This window comes from Pholis gunnellus, assembly GCF_910591455.1.
Source record: "Pholis gunnellus genome assembly, chromosome: 21".
Taxonomy (NCBI): Eukaryota; Metazoa; Chordata; class Actinopteri; order Perciformes; family Pholidae; genus Pholis; species Pholis gunnellus.
In genome coordinates, this window is record NC_136548.1 from 10,127,212 (window position 1) to 10,151,449 (window position 24,238).

General features: G+C 39.6%; 2 protein-coding genes across 2 annotated transcripts in view; one reads left to right on the plus strand and one right to left on the minus strand.

The window, feature by feature from the left end:
* Positions 1–3,196: 3,196 nt before the first annotated feature.
* LOC306713071 (neurexophilin-1-like) lies at positions 3,197–4,403 on the minus strand (the record flags this gene model as incomplete). The annotated part of the gene is made up of 2 exons (XM_079182637.1): positions 3,197–3,937; positions 4,344–4,403. 2 exons carry the CDS (start codon positions 4,401–4,403, stop codon positions 3,197–3,199), a joined length of 801 nt encoding a protein of 266 aa, XP_079038763.1.
* Positions 4,404–11,425: 7,022 nt separating this feature from the next.
* The window catches only part of LOC306713257 (alpha-tectorin-like), a gene marked incomplete at its 5' end in the record, with an annotated part of 55,127 nt that continues 42,314 nt past the window's right edge, over positions 11,426–24,238 (plus strand). The window contains 17 exons of the mRNA XM_079182905.1: positions 11,426–11,435; positions 11,837–11,952; positions 12,314–12,592; positions 12,691–12,786; positions 12,912–13,077; positions 13,563–13,963; positions 14,057–14,633; positions 14,718–15,298; positions 15,563–16,115; positions 16,204–16,802; positions 16,935–17,092; positions 17,236–17,633; positions 17,786–17,982; positions 22,349–22,744; positions 22,864–23,147; positions 23,284–23,561; positions 23,719–23,769. Of these exons, the coding sequence (XP_079039031.1) occupies positions 11,426–11,435; positions 11,837–11,952; positions 12,314–12,592; positions 12,691–12,786; positions 12,912–13,077; positions 13,563–13,963; positions 14,057–14,633; positions 14,718–15,298; positions 15,563–16,115; positions 16,204–16,802; positions 16,935–17,092; positions 17,236–17,633; positions 17,786–17,982; positions 22,349–22,744; positions 22,864–23,147; positions 23,284–23,561; positions 23,719–23,769 (5,140 nt within the window). The remainder of the gene's footprint in view (positions 11,436–11,836; positions 11,953–12,313; positions 12,593–12,690; positions 12,787–12,911; positions 13,078–13,562; positions 13,964–14,056; positions 14,634–14,717; positions 15,299–15,562; positions 16,116–16,203; positions 16,803–16,934; positions 17,093–17,235; positions 17,634–17,785; positions 17,983–22,348; positions 22,745–22,863; positions 23,148–23,283; positions 23,562–23,718; positions 23,770–24,238) is intronic.

Consider the following 24,238-nt stretch of genomic DNA (forward strand, 5'->3'; position numbering starts at 1 on the left):
CTACCTTCAGGTGGAATACATGGATGTATAAAACCTGGGACAGTCCTTCAAAATAATGGCAAACTCAACTTTGTCTACTTCATAAAAGTTTTGTAATTTTTCATCATATTCTGAATGAAATCTCTTCTCTGGAAACATATTGGTTTGTAGTGTGTACGTTTGTCTTTGTGCACGAAGCTGCTTGGTGGGGCACGGCAGTACTGGCCTGTGCCAACCAACCATATGCGCATGTATGCACGTTCAACAGGAACCTTTAGATCGTGAGTGGGACCTGATGGCCAGGATCCCTGGAAGCAACCCATTGGTTGACTCAATGGTTCATGGGTGTACAGTACACATCTTGCTAGCTAGGTAAAGAGGGACTGATTTTGTACTTACGTTAACATTACAACAGTAGTGATGACTAGTTTGGATTATTTAACTTCAGTACGATTTAGCACTAATTGGAAATAAAACGTTTGGGACCACATTGACCGGATGACTTAATCATATCTCAAGAAAGAAAGGATAGAAAATAATCATTCAACCATGAGAGAAACAGTAGATGTGGATAATGCCATCAAGTTAGGCTTACTGGGAACAATGACACATCATGGGCTTGATGTGACATTGAACAATACAATTGTCACACTGAAGATAATGGGTACTGTATGTTCTTGGCAGAATTATAACTTGTATAAAACTTTGTGGCCTTGTGTGGACATGACGAGTCTGCCGGCTCGTTGGCAGTTTTAGATGCATTTTTGAGACTAGGTGCGAGGGAGACTGCTGGCTAAGGAACCATTACGATGCACAACCCCATTTTAAGGGCACTTCAGCCATTATTCAAAAGAAACTGCATGTACAATGTTTAAAAGGATGAGGTTGCTCAACAGCTGGCAAATGCAGCTTCCGTTGCTGTGCAGGCCGATGAGACCACGGCTGTGTCCTGCAAGACACAAATGGTCATATTACTGCTCTATATGGTAAACAACGCAGTGGCCGAGAGGTTTTGGGAATTTATTCAGGAAAAAATGTATTGACTGAAGTATTGACTTAAATGTATTCGCAGTGCGCCTTTCACTGCATGCAATTTTCTTTGCATTTCTATTGTCCTCATGTAGGTGTTGTTTCGGTCATGAGATTTGGTATTGAGAGATCTTTAACATTGTCCTTTGGTGGTCCAATGGTATGTTTGGATTGCATCATAAAATGTTCTTGTATGAATGTATGTGTATTTATGGCCCCACCAGAATTATTCGACCAAAATCGCCACTGAGTTAGTCGTTGGTCTTATCACAGCCATTGTCATCCCCAATGGTGACAAGCGCGACACAAGAGGTGCTATGTTGCATTATACACATCGATTGGAAAGGTTCTCTTTAATCCATTTTAACTTATCAGTTTGTTAATTTATAGAGAAATACAACGCTCCGTTTTTTCAGTCAGCGCTTTCATTTTAGTGTAGAACATCAGATTGGATTAAAATGAACGACCTTGTACTAATGAGGTGTTGCAGAAATCTAACAGATTTGAAAACCTTCGAATGCAAAAAAAACAGACATTTGTTACCGCCTACATGCCAGTGTTGAATTGAACCCGGTGTCCCCATCGAGATCTGTTTCCCCCCTAGTCATGTCCCTGTCCAAACGGCAAAGGAGGGAAGGAGGTTCACATAAAGCTCGCTCCAGAGATGCTGTGCTCGTATCCCTGCTGTACTATGGAGGGCGGTAAGGCTCAACACTTTTTTTTATCAGGTTGTATCTGCAGAATGTTTGTTTTTTCGTTCCCTAAATCCTGTTGTCCGCAGGACAACAGGATTTACAACACAGCACCCCAGCAAGGCTACGCAGCCTACTTAGGTTAAAGGGGGGAATAAGAGACAAAAAGAGAATATGATTAATACGTCCAGGTATTGTGCCTTTTAGAAAACGGTTGAATGTTTAGCATATGAAATCACAGTTATCTGAATGAGCACACATTTCCTCCAAAAGTCTACAATATTCAAAATGAAAATTCACTTACAAATATAGTGCTATTTATAGAAATAACAATAGTTGGTTGTGTTAAAGAGGATATAAAAGACACAATAAATAAATATAGGTTATGTTACCCCATTTTCAAAAAGGGAAATTTGTAAAAACAATGTCGTTTTGAGCCATATCGCTCTCATGTTGTTGTTTGTAGTCTAGATGGTCTAAACAACATCCTCATGAGTGAGTTGTTGATGTAAAAAGAATCCAAGCACCGATCGTACCAAATAAAAAGTACCAAATGAAAAAATTCCGATTCATAATGCTGATAATGAGCGACGGTAAGCACAATATTTATTTTGGTCATTACAGCTGACAGTTGCATAACACAGATACAGTCCTCCTTATTTTGTTATGTCATGTTTTTTTCTCATTTATTTGGGAAGGTGATCCACTCGGCAAAGTAACAATCACAGGTGGGCCTTAAGTTACCAAAGGTTAGGAACTCCTGGTTTGAAGGACTCTCTTGGTAACTCTGTGTTGGTTTTAGTTTTTAAATCATGTTTGTTTTTATTCGGGCAACACACAGTAAAGAGTGTTATGAAATACATAAGATACAAAGGATCACATATGACAAAAGTGTACAAGGTAAATGCAACATAAGAGTGTTGTAAAAGCATTGTATCCTGATATATCTTTAGTGTTACAAATAAAGGCCATAAAAGAATGATATATTAGCCCTTACAAACAGAAAAACGTGCTATTATCTAGTTCACACAGTATTATTGGATGAAGTATGTGGAGAACAAAACGGATTACTTGATTGATTCATCGTTTATTATATTAATAAATATAATAAAATGCTAAACATTACCTATCCAGCCTTGTCTTATGTGATAGTAAAGGTTGTGATGAGCATCATTGGTCATTTCATAAAACCAAAAGATTAAACGATAATTGTCACTTCAGTCGATAATGAACACAATCGTTAGTCGCAGCCCTGATTATATGCATTTCACAAACCCAGTCTGATACAACTCTTCTAGTCTACAACAGGTAAGATATTGCTCCCAAAACATATAGACTGCTTTAAAGGATTCGGTCAATAACATAAACATGTTCTCTAGAGTAAAGCTAAACTTCCTTTCAAAAACTGTCAAATCCAGTTATTAGCTGCTCACACTGAATTTATTCTTTGGGGATTTAATGAAACATTGCCCCCCACTAGTGTCCTTGACGTCTGGTTAGCCTGTTGGCAGATAGGATGCTGTGTTCTGGTAGCTGTAGTCTGGACACACTTTCTGTACCAGTCTGTAGTCAGTGCTGTAGAAAGACACGTAGATGCAGATGACCTGGAATGGTTTGGAGCACAGCCAGGTGACGTGGCTCTGGGTCTGCTCCTGAGCACATGTCTTGGATGGGTCATAGTTACACAGCATCACCTTTTTGTTGCGCTCTGTCTTCTCATAGTCCACCCTGCAGTTGAACGTCTTCGAGTCTTTGGGGTTGACCACGCTTTGACGCTCCAGATCAAACTCCAGCTCTTTCATCGGTGGGACCAGGCTCACGGACACGTTGCCCTCACCTGTGGAGTTGTGGCGGAAGTAGACTCCAAGAGAGCCGTTCCCGTGATCCACAATCTTGCCCATTATCAGCAAATTCAGTTTGACGGTTTTGATGTTTGAGTAAAAGTCCCCCCAGCTGAACTTTCTGGAGAATTTAGACGTTGCTTGGACTTTCATGATGGGACGAAGCTTCATCTTTGAGGACGGGTTGGTGTGTGACTGGGAGTTTCCTCCAAGTATTTCCAGAAGTCCCTGCTTTGAAAGAGGAATTATAGGACTGATGGGCAGCTTGGTGCTCTGAATCAAACTCCTAGTTTGACGGGCCCAGTCTTTCTGTGAAGAAGGGTCTTGGTCTCTGTTGGGTTCAGTTGATGCCCTCTTGCTGATGGTGAAGTTGACATGATGTTGCCCAAGAACCAACTATACAGAACATGTAGGAGAGACATTTAGACATTTAGTGGAAATTAATGAATAAGAACGATCAGGGATTCAGTGAATACTCACTCTAATTCTCTAAGAATATCTGTTCAATGTTATTACATTTTTAATCTGGTTGATGATCAAACTAAACAAATTTAGATTAAAATCCCAAAATGCATCATATTTAAGCTTATTGGATATGATGGCATGTAAACTGCAAAATAACCACTTTACAGAAATATATGGTGGCATACAAATTATTATTTATATGTAAAATGTAGCAGAAAAATAAAAGAAGACTTTAAATGCATAGACTTAAGTAAAGTGTCAATGGCTCACAACTACACTTCTTGAGTACTTTCCACCGTCTTGCTCAATTTTTCCACAGTCTAGTTCTTTTACTTACCAAACAAAAGGCTCCTTCCAGAAGTATCCAAACAAAGCACTGCCTGGCAAACATCTCCATAGTGCAGAAATTCCTGTCTTAAGATCCATCCACTTTCACCTGAACTTTATTCAGGCCGAGTTAAGTTTTGAAAGTCCATGTGGAACAGCTGCATCCACATTAAAGGCTGATAGAGACACTCAACTGCATCAGCAGTAAACCTTCTGAGAGCTGCACGGTCCACTCACAGCACACACTCTGGGAGGCTTTGTCAGAACTCGAGGTTTTTAACACTCAGTTTTGCTGTGAATGGCCCCTCTCTCTCTCTCTCTCTCCCTCTCTCCCTCTCTCACCCACCCACCCACACAGACCCTTTTATTTAAGGATATTCAGTGTTGACAGTATCACCCTGATGTCCTGCCTGTTGTCCTCCATCCCCTCTCTTTGTCACTGAAAAATGCCTTGCATTATGTTTTGGGTGATGAAATAATTCAATTGACACTTTTTAAATGAGAATTTTATTTTGATTCAGGAGGCAAACTCATCCAAGATGATGTGATACTGCCACCTCATGGTCAGATAGCAAACTGCAGTCTGAGCTGAAATGGAGGAGCCAAATTGGATAGGACAACTATCCCATGACACTACATCATGAATAGAATAAATCCCCTGAAAACTTGGTAATACCACGTTATGACATACTATACTACCGCATTTTGCATGATGATGATATAGTCATGATATAGTATCATTAAAATGTCATAGTATATCCCTTACATACTGTTAGGGTCAAATTTGACAGCAGTAAAAATACCCTAAACGTCATTCATTTAGCCTGCAATTTGATGACTTTTCCTAAAGTGACCCAAAACACACAAAAATGAAAATATTTTAAAATGGTATACTTTTGAACAGGTGCTACACATTGTTGTACACTGAGGCTGTTTCGGGTCAAATTTGACCCGTATCTATTGAGATGGATTTTAGATCTACCGGTGTGGGTCAAATCAAGGAAAATGGTGGTTTTAGGGAATCTTGAAACTGTACAGGCCATGTTGGTGTGTATTTCTTATGGGACAGTAGTGACAGAGTTCAAGGGAGACCTCGACACTGTTACGAGAACTGTCTGTGGTCCAACAACATTTGCCCAGGTTCCCGCAGAGACGGACACCTGCTGGTCTTTGAAGGGGCACGGGGGAGCAAATTGACCTGAACCATACTGTGAAGTTATCAAATATAAACAGTATGTAAGGGATATATTTAAAAAAAGTTATCAATATGTATGTCACGAAAAATACATAAAAAGCAATTGTATGGTATGTTATAAAAGTGTCATAAAAATATGTCATAGTATATCACCAAAGGGTCAAAGGAAGTGAGGCTCACTGAGGCAGCCAGATTATTGTGTTAAACCACCAGCATCAAACTTCTATTAAAACATTCCTTGCAGGGTGTGTGCAGGTACATGGAAGTGACTGATGGCACAGATTAGATCTCTGAAGCTACATGATTTTCTGCCAGTTACATATTTGTTACTTGAATAAAGGAAAGGCGACACACGCCTAGTTTCCTCGCAACCTCAATTATTCAAACTCCTCATTTGTGTTAAAGTTGAAGATAAAGATGAAATATGAGTCCAGCAGAGGTCATTTAATTCATTCACACGCTGTAGATTTTTGGAGCTCTCAGATTCTTGGACTATCTTGCACCTGGAAGATGTCCCGCCTCTGCCTTTGCTTGTGGCTCAGGTCATGTTGCAGGTTTTGTTTCTCTCAGATTCAGTTTCCAGGGTCAGAGATACGGTAAGGAAGGAGATTAAAAGGTTATCAAATGTCCTATTCAGGACGGAGTTTAGAAAGCGGCTGTTACCAAACAAACCTAAATTCGTGCATCATTGAGCAACAAGCAAGCATTTAAATTAACCCTCTTACTGTGTTCCTGAGTACCATAAGCTGTCACGAAACCCTACACACTAGATGCTCAAACAAATAAAGTTAATGATTACCATTTCATAATTAGTACATCATAAACCTTAATGTATAAACATGTAGCACACAGAGCAGAAACTGAAACAAAGACAATCAACCGTTGTACAAAGAAAGTGTTTTGTCTTCAATACAATCATTTAGATCAAGTTTAGTTAGTCAATAGATGTCAATATATCAAACAATAATAATTAACTTGGTAACAGTCTTATTTAGTGTCTTGTTTCAACAATACCAGCCTTGAATCCATTTGTTTTAGTTAACTTCTAATGTGTGTTTTATTTTGATGGTATTTAATCTTTATTATAATTGTATACCAGGTAGTTTGGATCATAAAAAGTCCTCTTGTTGTCACTGTGCTCATTTATGCAAAAAGATACACTTTTTAAAAACTAAATGAAACATATAAACAATGGTTTCAATACAAATATGTGGTAGTGGGAAGGAAGTTGGTTTAATGTTTTATGAATAAACAGATGCATCAATCAGTAAGTAAGGAGCTAGATTCAATATTTACAACTAGAAATCACAGTAGAAAAGCTGTTCCTATTCTATGTGTATGTTTATTATTGCATTAACATGGTAACAACCTTTACCTCACTTAACTATAGTTCAACCAGGTCAAGAGTGTCACGTCAGAAGAAGGAAGATGTGAAGCATTTAGTGTAACAACCAGGAACTTGGTTGGCAATTAACATTCCTCTGAAAGTGCCGAGGACAGCACGGCGAACAAAAATAAAATACACAGCCAGTATACACGACAACCATTATAAAGTGTGTGCCTCACAAAGTGTTCACAAAAGGCTCCTCAAATGGAGCGTATTTTTGACTAAGTTTGTAATAAATAATTTGAGAAGGCATAAAATCCACTATTTTCCACTGTTCTAGTGTATTTAGAGATTCTGTTTATCTGTTAATCTGTAAAGCAAATACTCCTAATTTAGCATGCAGCATTTACAAAACACATAATGCAATACTTCAACGGAGAAAATGAAGTATGAAACATTGTCCACCACATTCAACAAGGGCTCCCTGTCCTGCATTACAGTCATCGTACAATTCAGATTCTATCATGTTATTCACCGTAGGCACAGCTACGGGAGCAATTTTGGGGTTAAGTGTCGTGGAGCCAGAGCCGGGGATCGAACTGCCGATCCTCTGATTGAAGCACGGCCCTGATATCCACTTTGCCACAGTTGGTTCTAGTCCTGAGAGCGATCAGGAAATCATTGGACACGTCACACCAAAGTAAATCAGGCCATTGCTTTGACAACAGATGTTAGTTTGTGGCTTAATCACAATATTGATTTAAAAAAATGTTGCTAAATTGCCTTTTAGAACAAGTGTCTGGAAACTTATTTCAGTACATTTCAGTATTTTGTCCTGAGCACAATTTGATAATCTTCATTGATTTGAATAGACAACGTGGCATGATTAGAGTTGAAGAGGAAGTATGAGCTAATACTGTATAAAGCATCGTTCTAGCAGTGCAGTCCCAAATGGGTGAAGGAAAAGGACAGCATCATCAGGTAATGGATTTAATTAGAGAGTAATCAGTAGCATTGGATACACCTAGGCGTGTGCCCCATGTATTAAACCTTGTTCTAGCAGTGCAGTCCCATAAGGGAGAAGGAAAAGGACAAGCGTCACCAGGTAATAAAATTAATTGGAGAGTAATCAGTGGCATTAGACACACCTAAGCGTGGCGTGTTCCATCCATTAAAGCTTGAGCCGCGCCAGTGGGCAGATTTCGTCTCACCACAGACCTATGTTGTAACTTTTCATTTTCTTTTTCTTTGTCGTTACAGCACCACACCCATGCAGGACATTGTTGTGCAATTGGACAGTTAATTAAACTGGAAAAAGAACACTGAAGCTGTAATTGTGTGAGTCTATTATTGTCTGTATGAGTTTTTTGGTGGCAAATGAGTTTCCACTGGGGATTAATAAAGTCTTCTAATCTATTCTAATCCACTTCTTTCACTTGTCAATTTACAGATTTCTCCCATCCATTTATTTTACTTATATTGACTAACTTCATGATTAATAAACCATTATATTTGTTAAGTATACTTGTGTGTCTCTTTGTTACAGTTTTAGAGCAGATATGTGACAATATGCATTTTTGCTAATTATTAGTGTTGCAATGTAACTGATAATATAATTAATTGACATGTCACATCATGTTGCCTGTGCTGCTTTTGGGGATGACGACTAAGTAGTTTCAATCAAATATAATTTCATTTTCGCGTATATATATATGTGATCTTGTGCTATATTTTTATTGACATTTTGGAGATATAAGCTTGACTTCAATTCTTTGGTGTTAGTGAAGTTTCTAGTTGTATCTGTTTATATGTGCATCATTGCTTCATTTTTGTTGCAGGCATGGTGGATCCCCAGAGCTTTGGTAAAGTGAACTCCAGATGAACCTAGATTTTTCTTTGGTTCATATTTTTGGTGTAATTGTTAGCAGACATGACTTAAAAGATAGATTGATTCATCATGATAATTCATAAATAACATAAACAGTGTGTAACATTTAGGGGGATTAATTGGCATAAATGGAATATAATATTCATAAGTTCATTAGTATGTAATCACCTGAAAATAAGAATTGTTGTGTTTTTGTTAGCTTAGAAAAAGCAATTTATATCCACATAGGGATCGGGTCCTCTTCACCAGAGTCCACCATGTTGTACCGCCATGTTCCTACGGCAAGAGCTTCTTTTCTTGCATTTTGACATTACATTACTGTAACATTGTTTACGGTAAATACTACAACGGAAGGTCCTGAGCGATGAATGACTACGGTTAGGATAGCTTATTGGTCAGGAAATAGGAAGTCCATGCAGAATCAGGCAAGCATCCCCCCGAACAATCCGTTCAAGCATCAACTTCTCCATATTTATAATAACTGTTTTACCACTAATATCATCCTCTGTGTCGATTGTCATTCTTGAGATTACATTTTTCAAAAAATAATGCGACATGGATGAAATAAAAGCTATTAATTGTTTTTCAAATGTGTAAGTAGCTATAAGATAAAGAACAAATCATGTGACTAGATTAACCCATGGTAGCCTTTATTGTCTTGGAATCACTGTTGTTGAGTGTTTTATGCTGCATGCCAACACTCCTTCATCTTGCCCATTTCAAACCGTCACATTGTTTCTGTGTATGAGTTGGTTTTCCAGTTAGTTAAACACCTATACTTAAAACAGCAGGTAGTCAATGGTGTGACTGTAAAAGGGGGACTACACCCATTTTAAAGATTATTGCGTGTTATTCCTATGACCTGAGCCTCCCTTCATTGTCTATAGAGCAGCTTCAGACTTTCAAACTTTCAAGAACTGATACGCTCAAATGGATGGCGACCGAAAGATAATAGAACGTTTGTTTGTTTATGGTCTTTTATTAAAGATCCTTGAAATAATTGCAACATTTTTATTCTCATCCATTAACCATTAAGAAGTCTACTATGACACCCTCGCTGAACAACAATTGATTAGTGAACAACAAATCAATCATCCTCATTTTCTATGATCGTGCACCAGCCAGTAAAGGTCTGCGTGCATTGTTTTTTTACGAGGGTAACCAATATCATTTAGATATAACATTAATTAACACTCCTTTTGAAGCAATTACCTCAACACTTAAATAACTTTCTAACAACTTCCTTACATCTGTCCTAAAGCCTTTGGTAGAACACCTAATTTTAGTTTCTGCTGAACCAATTATGATAATCTGCATTATTATAAATGCACAATGGGAGGTTTGGTTCACTTGTTATGACGAAGCAATTTGATTCTATTGATACAAACAATGAAACAACATATTTTTGGATCTGTGTCAACCTTTACTGTATAAAGCCTGTTGCAGTGCTGCAGTCTAACGAGAAGGAGAAGCATAGGAGCCAAAGATGCACCGAACAGGTAATTAATTGATTTTATTTTAAAATAAGATATACATTTTAAACTGCTTGCTTCATATTGGTAGCATTTTCCACATATATATACAGACATATATATATATATATATACACTACCGTTCAAAAGTTTGGGGTCACCCAGACAATTTCGTGTCAATTTTCAGTTTCTTCGCAATTTCTCGCATGGAATAGCTTCATTTCTAAGAAGAAGAATAGACTGGCGAGTTTCACATGAAAGTTCTCTTTTTCTGGCCATGTTGAGAGTATAATCAAACCCACAAATGTGATGCTCCAGATACTCCTATGTAGATATTTCATTAAAAACCACCATTAACCACATTAACAATGTATAGAGTGTATTTCTGATTAATTTAATGTTATCTTCATTGAAAGAAACAGTGCTTTTCTTTGAGAAATAAGGACATTTCTAAGTGACCCCAAACTTTTGAACGGTAGTGTATATATAAAAATATATATATATGTATGAGTGCTTTCTAGTTCTTTTTGTTTTTTTGGAATTTAATTAAATACATTTTGGTCAGCAGGTCATTTGGGGCTTTGGAGAATGGCAAATCTAATCATGTTGCCTGTGCTGCTTTTCGGATTGAAAGGTATCTAATTCAAAAAAGTATCTAATTCAGTCTGTTTCAATTAAATACATTTTTAATTTTGTTGTATTTACGTAAATTCACTAACTGACTTTTGTTTTTGATGTTAGCAGAGCAGACTGATTTTTATCCAATTAAATCTATGTGTTTGTTTTTATAGGTACGGTGACTCCTCAGACGTCAGGTGAATTGAAGTTTAGATAATCTCTTAGTAATTTGTTCATGCTATTAACATGTCAGTCATACAGTCGCTCTAGTTATTACTTCAAGATTATACCCATTTCCCCTGGATTGCAGCTAATACCGCTGTTTATGATTGTTATATATCTATATCTATCTATATCTATATCTATATATGTCTATATATATATATAGACATATATAGACATACATATATATAAAATACACAATTTACATCCTATGCCAGTGTGGAGGTACCACACCAAAGACATTGCTTTGCTTTGCTTTAACTTACAAGTTAACAAGTTATAAATACCAGGTTGAAAGGTGATGTTTTACCGCCACCCTCTGGTTGCACTTGTTATGTGATACAAAGGTTATTGTGCTGCACATACAACTATGCCCAACGGTGATTTTATGGTGTACAAAACAAGATCTTCAGGTGGTGTTACATTGCTTTTTAAATGACAACTTTTTGACAGAAGTAATTTTGACTATCCCAGAAAGCAAAGCTAGTGAGCCTGTGAGAGAATGCTGTCTTTTCTATGTGCTGTTCCTGCTATAACGTGCCATAATGGCTGCTTGGAAAAAGGTTTATTTTGGTTCGTCAGAATATTAGATTAAAAGAGTCCACAAAAACACAAATAACACAAAAGCATATTTTGTATAAAGGATCAAACATTGGTATGATAGGTTAGGTGTGGTGATCTACAAATGTACAAAAAACACTGTGCAGTATTTGCCAATGAGACCACTATGGATGGACATTCCATCGTCTCTTAAAAATGTGATGTCTTTTGTTCTTTCTAGGACCCCTTTACCCAATTACCGGAACAAGAAGCAACAACACAGATGATGGAAGTTCTCCTAACATTCGTCTGCAACAACCATTTCTGTATTTCGGACGGTCGCACAATCAGATTTATGTATGTAAATATAATATTAGCAAATACAAAATCCATATCGTTTATGTTTTGTGGAGGAATCCGATTTTCATCCTCTGGTTAGCAAATCACTTCCAAATAAGAACTGTGTTGTAAATGTGAAACAAATAAATTATTGAAGTTAATGAATAAATTGGAGAAGTAAAATAAATGTTATTAAACTAATAATACTTTATATTTGACTTCAACTGAAAACAGATATTAAAGAAGTACTGCAGTTAGTTGTTGTCAATATATTGTTATATCTAAAATATGGTTATAAAGTAGGAGCAATACATATGTTGATGGGTGTAGTAAATGTTACTAATTCTTCATTAATAAAAACTGGTTAACTTGTTTCCAGGTGAACCACAATGGACATCTGACCTTTAACTCAGGTTGGAGAAGTTACAGACCTCAAAGGTTTCCACTGCATGGATCCAGGGACGTCATTGCTCCACTCTGGACAGATTTAGACAACAGAGGGAATGGTCAGGTCTACTACAACCAATACACCAGTGGCAGAATCCTCCGTCAAGCTACACGAGACATTAATCGTTACTTCCCAGGATTGCGTTTCAATGCCAACTGGGTCTTTGTTGCAACATGGTATGAGGTGGCCTACTATTCCAGAACTGGAACAGTAAGTTATCTTGCTCTAAATGAGGAAACACATAGGATGTGTATTTTAACTATTACAACATATATTTACTATAATAACCACAAGTAATTTTTTTTCAGAAAACAACGGTTCAAGCAGTCTTGATCTCTGGTGGCCAGTACTCATTTGTGCTGATGAATTATGGGACAATAGCCTCAACAAATCGACGTATACAGGTTAGAGGCATTACAATGATTTGTGACTTACAATGTAAAAGTGGCCATGACTTACTTAAATATGAATGCAGATGCACAAAAAATAAAAATAAAACTACTTGTATTTATGTGACATGTATTTGCAGGCTGGATATGACACAATGAACTCCACTCACCATTTCACCATCCCTGGGTCATTCTCTAACAATGCATCAGGCAGTAACTCAAATTTCCGCCTGAGCAGCAATGTCAATGTGCCCGGTCGCTGGGCTTTCCGGACAGACCATGGATCAAGAGGCTGTACTTACAATGGTAAGATCAGAACCAGAGGGTGGTCACCATAGGTAGTTCTTTACAGTAATGTGAGTATGTGATCACCACTCCATGGAGATATGTATTAACTGTTTGTTGAACTAAATAAACAATGTCTTTTTTTGCTGCAGACAGCTGAGTATAATGTGCAGACTGCTATTACATTAGAATATGGTGACCTATAATTGAAATGCATTGCAAGTAAAATGTTTTCATTTCATGCCAAAGTAGTTCTCAAAAGGCAAGGTCAAGACGCTGACCACGACAATGTAATGTTTCAGGTTTAAGGCGGTTGGCGACTTTTCTTGCAAGGCATCCTCTTCTTTATCCCCTAATTTTTGTCACCGTTCTACTGTTTATTATGAAAACAAAGGCAGAATTGTCCACAAAAAATTCAAGTCAAATGTCTAATGTTTTAAAAGTAATAGTGTCGACACGTTTCAGTCTATTCCTTGAAGTGAACTCTTCCTTTCATTCTTCTCAAGGTGAATCCGTGCAGCTTGGTGACTCATTCTGGAGTGACAGTACCTGTGCACAAAAGTGCACCTGCACCTCAGCAGGCCTGCAGTGTCGCAGCCAACGCTGCTCCTTTTCCCAAATCTGCCAACCTACTGCCTTTCAGTTCACCTGCCAGACGGTGCGGAGAGGCACCTGCACCATTAGTGGTGATCCACATTACTATACCTTCGATAACAAAGTGTTTCACTTCCAAGGCACCTGCACTTATGTTCTCTCTGAGCAATGTGGTCGTGGGTTGCCCTACTACAGAGTAGAGGGCAAGAACGAGCATCGGGGCAGCACTCGTGTTTCCTGGACACGACTGGTCAAAGTGTTTGTCTATAATGAAACCATTGAGCTTGTCAAGGGACGTCGTGGTGCGGTTAAGGTCAGTATTAAGAAATAAGGCTCCACTTACTGTGATATTTTAATTTTGTTCATATTTTTACAACTATGTCTTTGCTTGTTGGTGTGTTTACAGGTTAATGGCGTCTTTGCAGACACTCCATTCTCTCTCAACAATGGCGCGGTCCAGGTTTACGAGTCATGTTTTTCTTTGATCCTCAGTACTGACTTTGGCTTGGAGGTGTCTTATGACACAAATCATTATGTTAGGATCAGGGTGCCCTACACTTACCAGAATGCAACATGTGGCCTGTGTGGAAACTTCAACAATGATCGCACGGATGACTTTCGAACCCGCCAAGGAGAAGTTGTCAGCTCTGATGTGGTTTTTGCCAACAGCTGGCAAGCATCGGATGACAATGAGCCTGGCTGTGGGACAGATTGTGGAGGTCTGAGCTGTGCTGCCTGCACTGAGGCTCAGACAGCTTTATACAGCAATACTGGTCATTGTGGTATCCTCCAGAGCACTTCCGGACCTTTTGCTGCTTGCCATCAACAACTTCCCCCTCAGACCTTTTTGCAAAGCTGTGTGTATGATCTGTGTGTAGGAGAAGGGTATCAACCCATTCTGTGCCAAGCCCTAAATGTGTATGCAAGTCAGTGTCAACAGAATGGTGTACAGCTGCCAAACTGGAGGAGGCGAGGCTTCTGTGGTATGTCTGTCAGTCAAAAACATTATTTCATATAATCCTTGGGCTGTCAAGATGTCAAGATAAATCTTTTTTTCTTTTGTCTAGAAATCCAATGCCCAGCAAACAGCCACTTTGAGCCGCGAGGCACAGCATGTCCAGCTACCTGTGTCAGCCCCAATTCTACCGTCGACTGCCCTCTTCCTGTCCAGGAGAGCTGCATCTGCAATTCAGGCTACATACTTAGTGCTGGAGTCTGCATCCCTCATGCTGAGTGTGGCTGCAGCTTTGAGGGTCGCTACTACCGCTCTGGAGAAACTGTAATACTAGACGACGACTGTGGGAGACGTTGTAACTGCAGTCATGGCTCCATGACTTGCCGCTCCCATGGTTGTGGTCCACTTGAATCATGCCGTGTGGAGGAGGGAGAAAGAGGATGCAGACCTAACAGCTATGGAACATGCTGGATAAAAGGCCCAGTGTCATATCAAACGTTTGATGGATTGACATACATGTATCCTGGGGCGTGTCGATTGACCCTGGCCAAAGTCATGGGATTGTCTAGTTACCCACATTTTGTGGTGACAGCAGAAAAACTGCCCAGAGGCCAGCAGGGTTTTTCCAGGTTGCTAAAGTTTGAGGCAGAGGGAACACACGTGTCTATTGAGATGGCGAGCAGCAGAGTAGAGGTACGTGATTGGAACTTTTTTGAAAAGACAGATTCCAATGTGATACAACCAACATTTTAAAAGTTAATCATCTGAACTCTAATGAAGACAAATTTGACAAAAGGATTGCTGACGTGTGAAAGTTTAGTAATATGAATATTATTACAACTGTTTTAGGTTCTTTAATGATTTAATTGTTTCTTCTGAATATTTAGCAGCACATACATTTGTTTCAATCTTGTGAACTACAAAGTAATTTGAATTACTATTCAAATGGCCCCTTAGGTTGACGGTCAGCGGATAAGACTACCATTCAGCTCGGCGTCCAACCGAATCCAAATCTACCACAGCAGCATTCACAGTATCAACATTCGCACTTCCTTTGGTGTGACTGTGCAGACAGCTTGGCCTCACTTTGTGCGTGTCACTGCACCTGGTATCTACAACGGTTCATTAGGTGGACTCTGTGGTAATTACAATGGCCAGCCACATGATGACTTCCGCACACCCAACGGCATTCTGGTCACCAGCCCTCAGGACTTTGGGGACAGTTGGCGGGACGGCTCCCTCGCTGCAGACTGTGTGGAAAGTGTAAATCATGACTCTACAACAAATAACAATTCTCGTGAGTACTGTGGCATTCTTGGCTCACCACATGGGCCGTTTGCCCAATGCTGGGCCATGGAGGACTCCCAGCAGCATGTGAATGCATGTGTGGGGATCCTTAGAGCCTCTAGAGATCCAGCATCAGCACTATGTGAGGTCCTACGAGATTATGCACTAATGTGTCAACAGCAGGGCGTTGCCCTTGGACGCTGGAGGAATGCAACTCGCTGTGGTAAGCACTTTGCCCCCTTTTGGTGTAGGTTGTTCTAATATAATGTAAATGACTTTGCTTAATTCATTGATTTTTTCTTATTCTCTAGAGCAAAACTGCCCCCAAAACAGCCATCATGAAGTCTGTGGAAGCTCTTGTCCTTCCACCTGCCCCAGCCTCTCTTTCCCTTTCGCCTGTGCCAGTGTGTGCCAGGATGGGTGCCAGTGTGATGATGGTTTTATCCTTAATGGCAACCAGTGCGTGCGACCTACAGCCTGCGGATGCCATCACCAAGGACGCTATCGGCGAGGAGGAGAGCGATTCTGGGACGGTGAGGAATGTCAGAGCTTGTGTTCCTGTAATGGCACTACTGGGCAGGTCCACTGTATCCCCAACACCTGTGGTCCCCAGGAGTCCTGCCGTGTGGTGGAGGGTGAGTTTGGCTGCCATCCCAACCCTCATGGCACCTGCTCTGCCTCTGGTGACCCCCACTACCTCACCTTTGATCGCAAGGCCTATAACTTCCAGGGAACCTGCCGCTATGTTTTGGCGACCCTTTGTAATGCCACTCATGGGCTTCACCAATTTTCTGTGGAAGCTAAGAATGAGCCGTGGAGAGGGAGGCCAGTTTCAATCACAGCAGAAGTTTTTGTGAATGTGGGGGGCTATCGAGTGCACATGTCGAGGGAGAGCCGTGGTGTGGTACAGGTGAGTTACACAAATTCTGAACAGTTGGAACAATTATTTCCTCAGACCTTTCTTGTATTTTGAATCTATACTGGGTTTGCCAAAATACAAATCTATGATTGTTAATCCAATTTTGTTTTTACATTGTTAAAGGTGAACGGAGTAACTCAAAACTTACCTGTTGTCCTGAATGGAAGTCTTGTCTCTATCTATGCAAGTGGATTTCGCACACATGTCAGTGCTGATTTTGGCCTGAGGGTCATGTACGATGGATATAGTACAGTGTCTGTCTCTGTACCTCCAAGTTACAGGTAACTGCCATTTACTGCAGCCCATTTGAATGCTTTAGTTTACATTCTGAAAAATATTTTATTACAAATGTTTAAATAATTTAGCTTCAATGTATAAACATATTTTTGACTCTGGGTGTATTTAATTATTGTCATCATTACAGACAAAAAACATGTGGACTTTGTGGAAACTTCAATGGAAATCCAAATGATGACTTCCACACCCCATCTGGAATGATGGTTACCACTCCACAGGAGTTTGGGACAGCCTGGAAAGTGGCAAGCAACGACACCTGCAGTGATGGGTGTGGCTCCTCCTGCCCACAATGCAACAATGACCGACCTGCAAGAGCCCAATGTGAGGTGATTCAGGCATCTGACGGCCCCTTAAGCTTCTGCCATGAGGAGGTTAACCCAGCGCCATATTTCAGTGACTGCGTGTTTGATGTTTGTGTGTCGGGAAGTGGCCAAGATCTTCTGTGCAGAGCTATTCAGGCATACGTCAGTGCCTGTCAGTCTGCTAATGTTCGAATCTACCCTTGGAGACAGAACACCACCTGCAGTAAGTCAACGAGTCAATGTGTTGTTTATCCACTATTTAAACAGCCTAGGTAACAATCAAAGAAGTCTCGACCTACTGCATATAGGCTATGTTAATTGACTGAATCATTTTCAACCATCTGACATGCATCATTTAATTCCTCTCTCATAAAGGAGTTGACTGTCCCGCCAACAGCCATTATGAGCTGTGTGGTACCGACTGTGGTCACATCTGTGCCAGCAGCGTTGATGCCATCTGTGAGCAGGTTTGCTCTGAGGGATGTTTCTGTAATGAAGGTTTTCTCAGGAGTGGGACAAGATGTGTCCCTGTGGAAAAATGTGGCTGTCAATATGACGGGTTCTACTATAATGTAAGTCATATAGCTCTAAATGGATAAGAAACCAGATTTGTATCACTGTGCCCGAATAATTCATCTGACAGTCTCTGTGATTTCAGTCTTTGCACATAATCATTTCACTTTGGTCAAGCAACTCTCTTATATCACAGATATCAGAATCCTTTTGTCTTCTTTTTTAATCTGCCCGCCTCTATCAACACCAGTGTGCTCAATAAAAAGCGATCCTCATTTGCCTAAAATGATCAAGTAACAAGATATTTAGAAATACTGTTGACAGAGAACCAAATATTTGCTACTTTATTGTGCTATATACACTGCCTGGCCAAAAAAAAAGTCGCCACCGAAAAAAAAAGGTCACACACTCTAAAATTTCGTTGGACCGCCTTTAGCTTTGATTACGGCACGCATTCGCTGTGGCATTGTTTTTCGATAAGCTTCTGCAATGTCACAAGATTTATTTCCATCCAGTGTTGCATTAATTTCTCACCAAGATCTTGTATTGATGATGGTAGAGTCTGACTGCTGCGCAAAGCCTTCTCCAGCACATCCCAAAGATTCTCAATGGGGTTAAGGTCCGGACTCTTTGGTGGCCAATCCATGTGTGAAAATGATGTCTCATGCTCCCTGAACCACTCTTTCACAATTTGAGCCCGATGAATCCTGGCATTGTCATCTTGGAATATGTGTCTTTCGACAGAAGCAACTCATTGCACCAGTTGGGGTTAAATAACTTGTTGCCAGCTGAAAGATAATCGCCCATGCAGTAATTATCCAATAGGAGGCTCGTACCTATTTGCTTAGTTAAATCCAGGTGGCGACTTTTTTTTTGGCCAGGCAGTGTATATTGTGTGTCATAACTATCATTTTGTACCTTGACCAACTGTAGTTGTAGTAGTTCTAGTTTATTTTTTTTTCCATTTTATTAGTATTAGACCTTATACACAGCCCACACATTTTCTTTGTAAAATTAAAGACAATAGCATTTAAGAAAAAAGTCAGACAAGGAACTCAGACACATTATCTCAGTTTTGGATTACTTTATGCTCTAATCTGCTGCGACTATTGAATTTCATGAAGGAATGATGCAAAGCTGCAAGTTACAAGACTGAGTGACAACTTGGTATTCAAAAGTGACATGCCATGTTCCAAGCAATGCAGCTATGTAACTATCGTTTTACAGTAAAAACATCGCAAATCACATGACAACAATTTAAAGGGCCTTTCTGTCAGAATGCGACAAGTGTACTACTGCACTCTGAAGCCCATTATTTCCATGACAATTTCCCCACAGCAGTCTTTTTGTCTTATTATTGTAGCACACTATCATTTTGATTGCATCTGTTTTTCTCACATGTTACAGGCTGGTGAATCCTTCTGGACAGAGGGTTGCTCTCGGCGGTGTGAATGCCATGCTCCCAATGACCTGCGCTGTGCTGCTGCATCTTGCACTTCTACACAAGAGTGCACCATCAGAAATGGCCAGCTGGGCTGTTTTGATGAGATGTCTACGTCAGGTGAATTGAAGTTTAGATAATCTCTTAGTAATTTGTTCATGCTATTAACATGTCAGTCATACAGCCGCTCTAGTTATTACTTCAAGATTATACCCACTTCCCCTGGATTGCAGCTAATCCTGCTGTCTATGATTGTTACATTTTTTTTAATATATATAGAGACATACATATACATATATATAAAATACACAATTTAAAATGCACTATTTACATCCTATGCCAGTGTGGAGGTTGCCTTGGGTGTACCACACTCAAGGCATTGCTTTGCTTTGCTTTAACTTACAAGTTAACAAGTTACAAATACCAGGTCGATGTAGCAATTAAATATAATTTTATTTTTGTTGTATTTAAGTGAATTCACGAACTGACTTTTGTTTTTGATGTTAGCAGAGCAGACTGATTTTTATCCAATTAAATCTATGTCTTTGTTTTTATAGGTACGGTGACTCCTCCGACGTCAGGTGAATTGAAGTTTAGATAATCTCTTAGTAATTTGTTCATGCTATTAACATGTCAGTCATACAGCCGCTCTAGTTATTACTTCAAGATTATACCCACTTCCCCTGGATTGCAGCTAATCCTGCTGTTTATGATTGTTAAATATTTTTTTATATATATAGAGACATACATATATATATATATATATATATATAAAATACACAATTTAAAATGCACTATTTACATCCTATGCCAGTGTGGAGGTTGCAGAGGTACCATACCCAAGGCATTGCATTGCGTCAGTGGTGGGCCGTGCATTTTATACCTGGGCCTTCAGTTCTGTCCTACGACAGTTGAACCACCTCCTGATAACCTTAATATGACGCCACAGCTATGGGTTATTATTTGTTTCTAGTTGTGTAACAATACACATATTTGTATTAAACCGTTCAGTACGAGGCTTACGAACCGAACAATACGTTGGAATACTACTAGTACGTTTGGAAAATGCAGAAGCTTAAATTGTGGGAAATATAATGTTTTCGGTGGACTTTACTCAAACTGGCAACCCACCAGCTATAACTTTGTGATTATGTTGAGGCCAGCAGAGAAGGCTTTGCTGGCCCTGACGGCCCACCACTGGATTTGAATCATTACAATTCTGAGGCAATATACATGACAAAACTTGGCTGTGCAAGTATATAGATATGTGTGGTGGAGTAAAGAGTCAAGTAGTGTATATTAGACACTTAAACCATTTTTAGAAATTACAACTTCATATTGTTTACTTCCCTCATTCAGAAGTAGGGGTAGAAGAGGACGTTTCAGTCTTTACAAACCATCAATACACTTCAGATATTTGATTTTGACATTTGAGATGTGATCATTATTCATTGACAATTTTTCTCCCAATTTCAGATCCAACCCCAACAACTGCTCCCCCAACATCAACGACTGCAACCCCAACAACTGCTCCCCCAACCCCAACAACTGCCATAACAACAACAACCACCACCCCAACATCAACAATTGTTACCTCAACAACAACCCAAGAGGGTAAATTCACATGTCACAATACAGTAGCAGAAGAAGCAGTCTAAAAGGGCAGGAAAGGGATACAGATTATTCAGAACAATGAATACAGCAAAATGAAAAATAAAAATTTGTAAATGACAAAATTTGATACAAAATCAAGGTACATTTGATCAGTGGTGGGCTGTGCATTTTATACCTGGGCCTTCAGTTCTGTCCTACTACAGTTGAACAACCTCCTAATAACCTCATTATGTCGCCACAGCTACGGGTTATTATTTGTTTCTAGGGGTGTAACAATACACGTATTTGTAGTAAACCGTTTGGAACGAGGCTTACGAACCGAACAATACGTTTGAATACTACTAGTGCGTTTGGAAAATGCAGAAGCTTAAATTGTGAGAAATATAATGTTTTCGTTGGACTTTGCTCAAACTGGCAACCCACCAGCTATAACATTGTGATTATGTTGAGGCCAGCAGAGAAGGCTTTGCTGGCCCTGACGGCCCACCACTGTATTTGATACATTACAATTCTTAGGCAATATACATGACAAAACTTGGCTGTGCAAGTATATAGATATGTGTGGTGGAGTAAAGTGTCAAGTAGTGTATATTAGACACTTAAACCATTTTTAGAAATTACAACCTCATATTATTTACTATCCTGGTTCAGCATAAGGGGAAGAATTAGAAGAAGAGGACTTTTCAGTCTTTACAAACCATCAATACTTTTCAGATATTTGATTTTGACATTTGAGATGTGATCATTATTTATTGACAATTATTTCTTCCAATTTCAGATCCAACCCCAACAACTGCTCCCCCAACATCAACAACTGCAACCCCAACAACTGCCATAACAACAACAACTGCAACCCCAACATCAACAGCTGCAACCCCAACTGGCTGTCAATATGACGGGTTCAACTATAATGTAAGTCATATAGCTCTAAATGGATAAGAAACCAGATTTGTATCACTGTGCCCGAATAATTCATCTGACAGTCTCTGTGATTTCAGTCTTTGCACATAATCATTTCACTTTGGTCAAGCAACTCTCTTATATCACAGATATCAGAATCCTTTTGTCTTCTTTTTTAATCTGCCCATCTCTATCAACATCAGTGTGCTCAATTAAAAGTGATCCTCATTTGCCTACAATTATCAAGTAACAAGATATTTAAAAATACTGTTGACAGAGAACCAAATATTTGCTACTTCATTGTGCTACATATATTGCGTGTCACAACTGTCATTTTGTGCCATGACCAGCTGTAGTTGTAGTAGTTCTTGTTTATTTTATTTTTTCCATTGTATTAGTATGAGACCTGTTATACACAGCCCACAAGTTGTATAAATATATGTACATGAACATATTCTCACATGTTACAGGCTGGTGAATCCTTCTGGACAGAGGGTTGCTCCCAGCGGTGTGAATGCCATGCTCCCAATGACCTGCGCTGTTCTGCTGCATCTTGCACTCCTACACAAGAGTGCACCATCAGAAATGGCCAGCTGGGCTGTTTTGATGAGATGTCTACTTGCACTGTTACGGGCGATCCACACTACTTCACCTTTGATAGGGCAGTGGCCCATTTCCAGGGCACATGCTCATACATCATTACTGAGAGTGTGAACCCCGGCATCAATGAAACACAGTTTCAGGTAGTAGCCACCAATAATCACCGTGGCAACAACCGTGTGTCGTTTGTGTCAGTAGTGGATGTATACCTCTCAAATCAACTAGAGAGTGTGCATGTCAGGATTGGACCCAACAGAAGAGTAAAGGTAAGCTCTTCATTACTTGCAAGATGAAAAACCTTCTGTATCTCTGTATTGTAAGTATAATTACAAACAAGTGCCTCCTCCCTTCTTGTCCGTCTCTCTCTGATCTCTCTTCCTTCCAGGTAAATGGAAGTGAGGTGTCTCTTCCCACCACTGTGGGAACATTAGCTCAGGTAGTAAGACAGGGACGCTACATCGTGGTCGATGCCGTTGACTTGAAAGTTCACTTTAACGGCCGGAGCACTTTACTGGTCAGACTGGGCCAATACCATCAAAATAGAGTGACAGGCATGTGTGGAAACTTCAACAGTGATCCTTCGGATGACAAAGTCTTGCCCAATGGCACTTTGGCACAAAATGACAATCACTTTGGACACAGCTGGAAATCCTCCACAAGCCAACCAAGGTCAGAGGTTATGAAAAGAACATGCAGGGTTCACAACCCTTCACTACATAAAGAAACAACAATACACATATGACGGTAAAATATGTCAAAATAAACAAAGTCAGCTCAAATGTTAAACTCTTAATGTCTTTTCTAGATGTGGATCCACTGATGAAAACAGTGATGATGGATTGGATGACTGTCCCTTGATGGAAGAATACTCTGAGCTCTGTAGTGTCATCACCAACAGTAGCGGTCCATTCAGTGCCTGTCACCTGCACTCTGATCCACAGCCATTTTTCAGTTCCTGTGTTTATGACCTCTGCCTCTACACTCCAGCCAATGACATGCTGTGTACTGCAGTCTCCGCCTACGAGAGCACCTGCTCTGTTTTGGGATTAAACATCCCTGAGTGGCGCTCTGCTTTGCAGTGCGGTAAGTTTGCACTGGGCTTATGGACAGCCAAAATAATGAATGAGAGATATAATCCTTAGTTTAACAGAACTTTGCCATTTGTCCTACTTGTGGAAAAACGTAGTTTTTTACATGTTTCGTCACTCTTTGTCTAAACCTGTCCCCATAATTTCCATAGCTGAGTCAGACCCCTGCGAACAGCTGAACTGCACAGAGTATGAGTGGTGTGGTGAGCAGCAAGGTGTGTACGGCTGCATCTATGATGAGGACCACCATCAGCCCAACGGTGAGAGCAGCTCCATTTAAAACACTGCTTTGTTTTATAGATCCCGGATGTGATATGTAGACATACATATATACAAAATACACAATATACATCCTATGCCAGTGTGGAGGTTGCCTTGGGTGTACCACACCCAAGGCATTGCTTTGCTTTGCTTTAACTTACAAGTTAACAAGTTACAAATACCAGGTTGATGTATCAATTAAATATAATTTTATTTTTGTTGTATTTAAGTGAATTCACTAACGGACTTTTGTTTTTGATGTTAGCAGATCAGACTGATTTTTATCCAATTAAATCTATGTGTTTGTTTTTATAGGAACGGTGACTCCTCCGACGTCAGGTGAATTGAAGTTTAGATAATCTCTTAATAATTTGTTCATGCTATTAACATGTCAGTCATACAGTCGCTCTA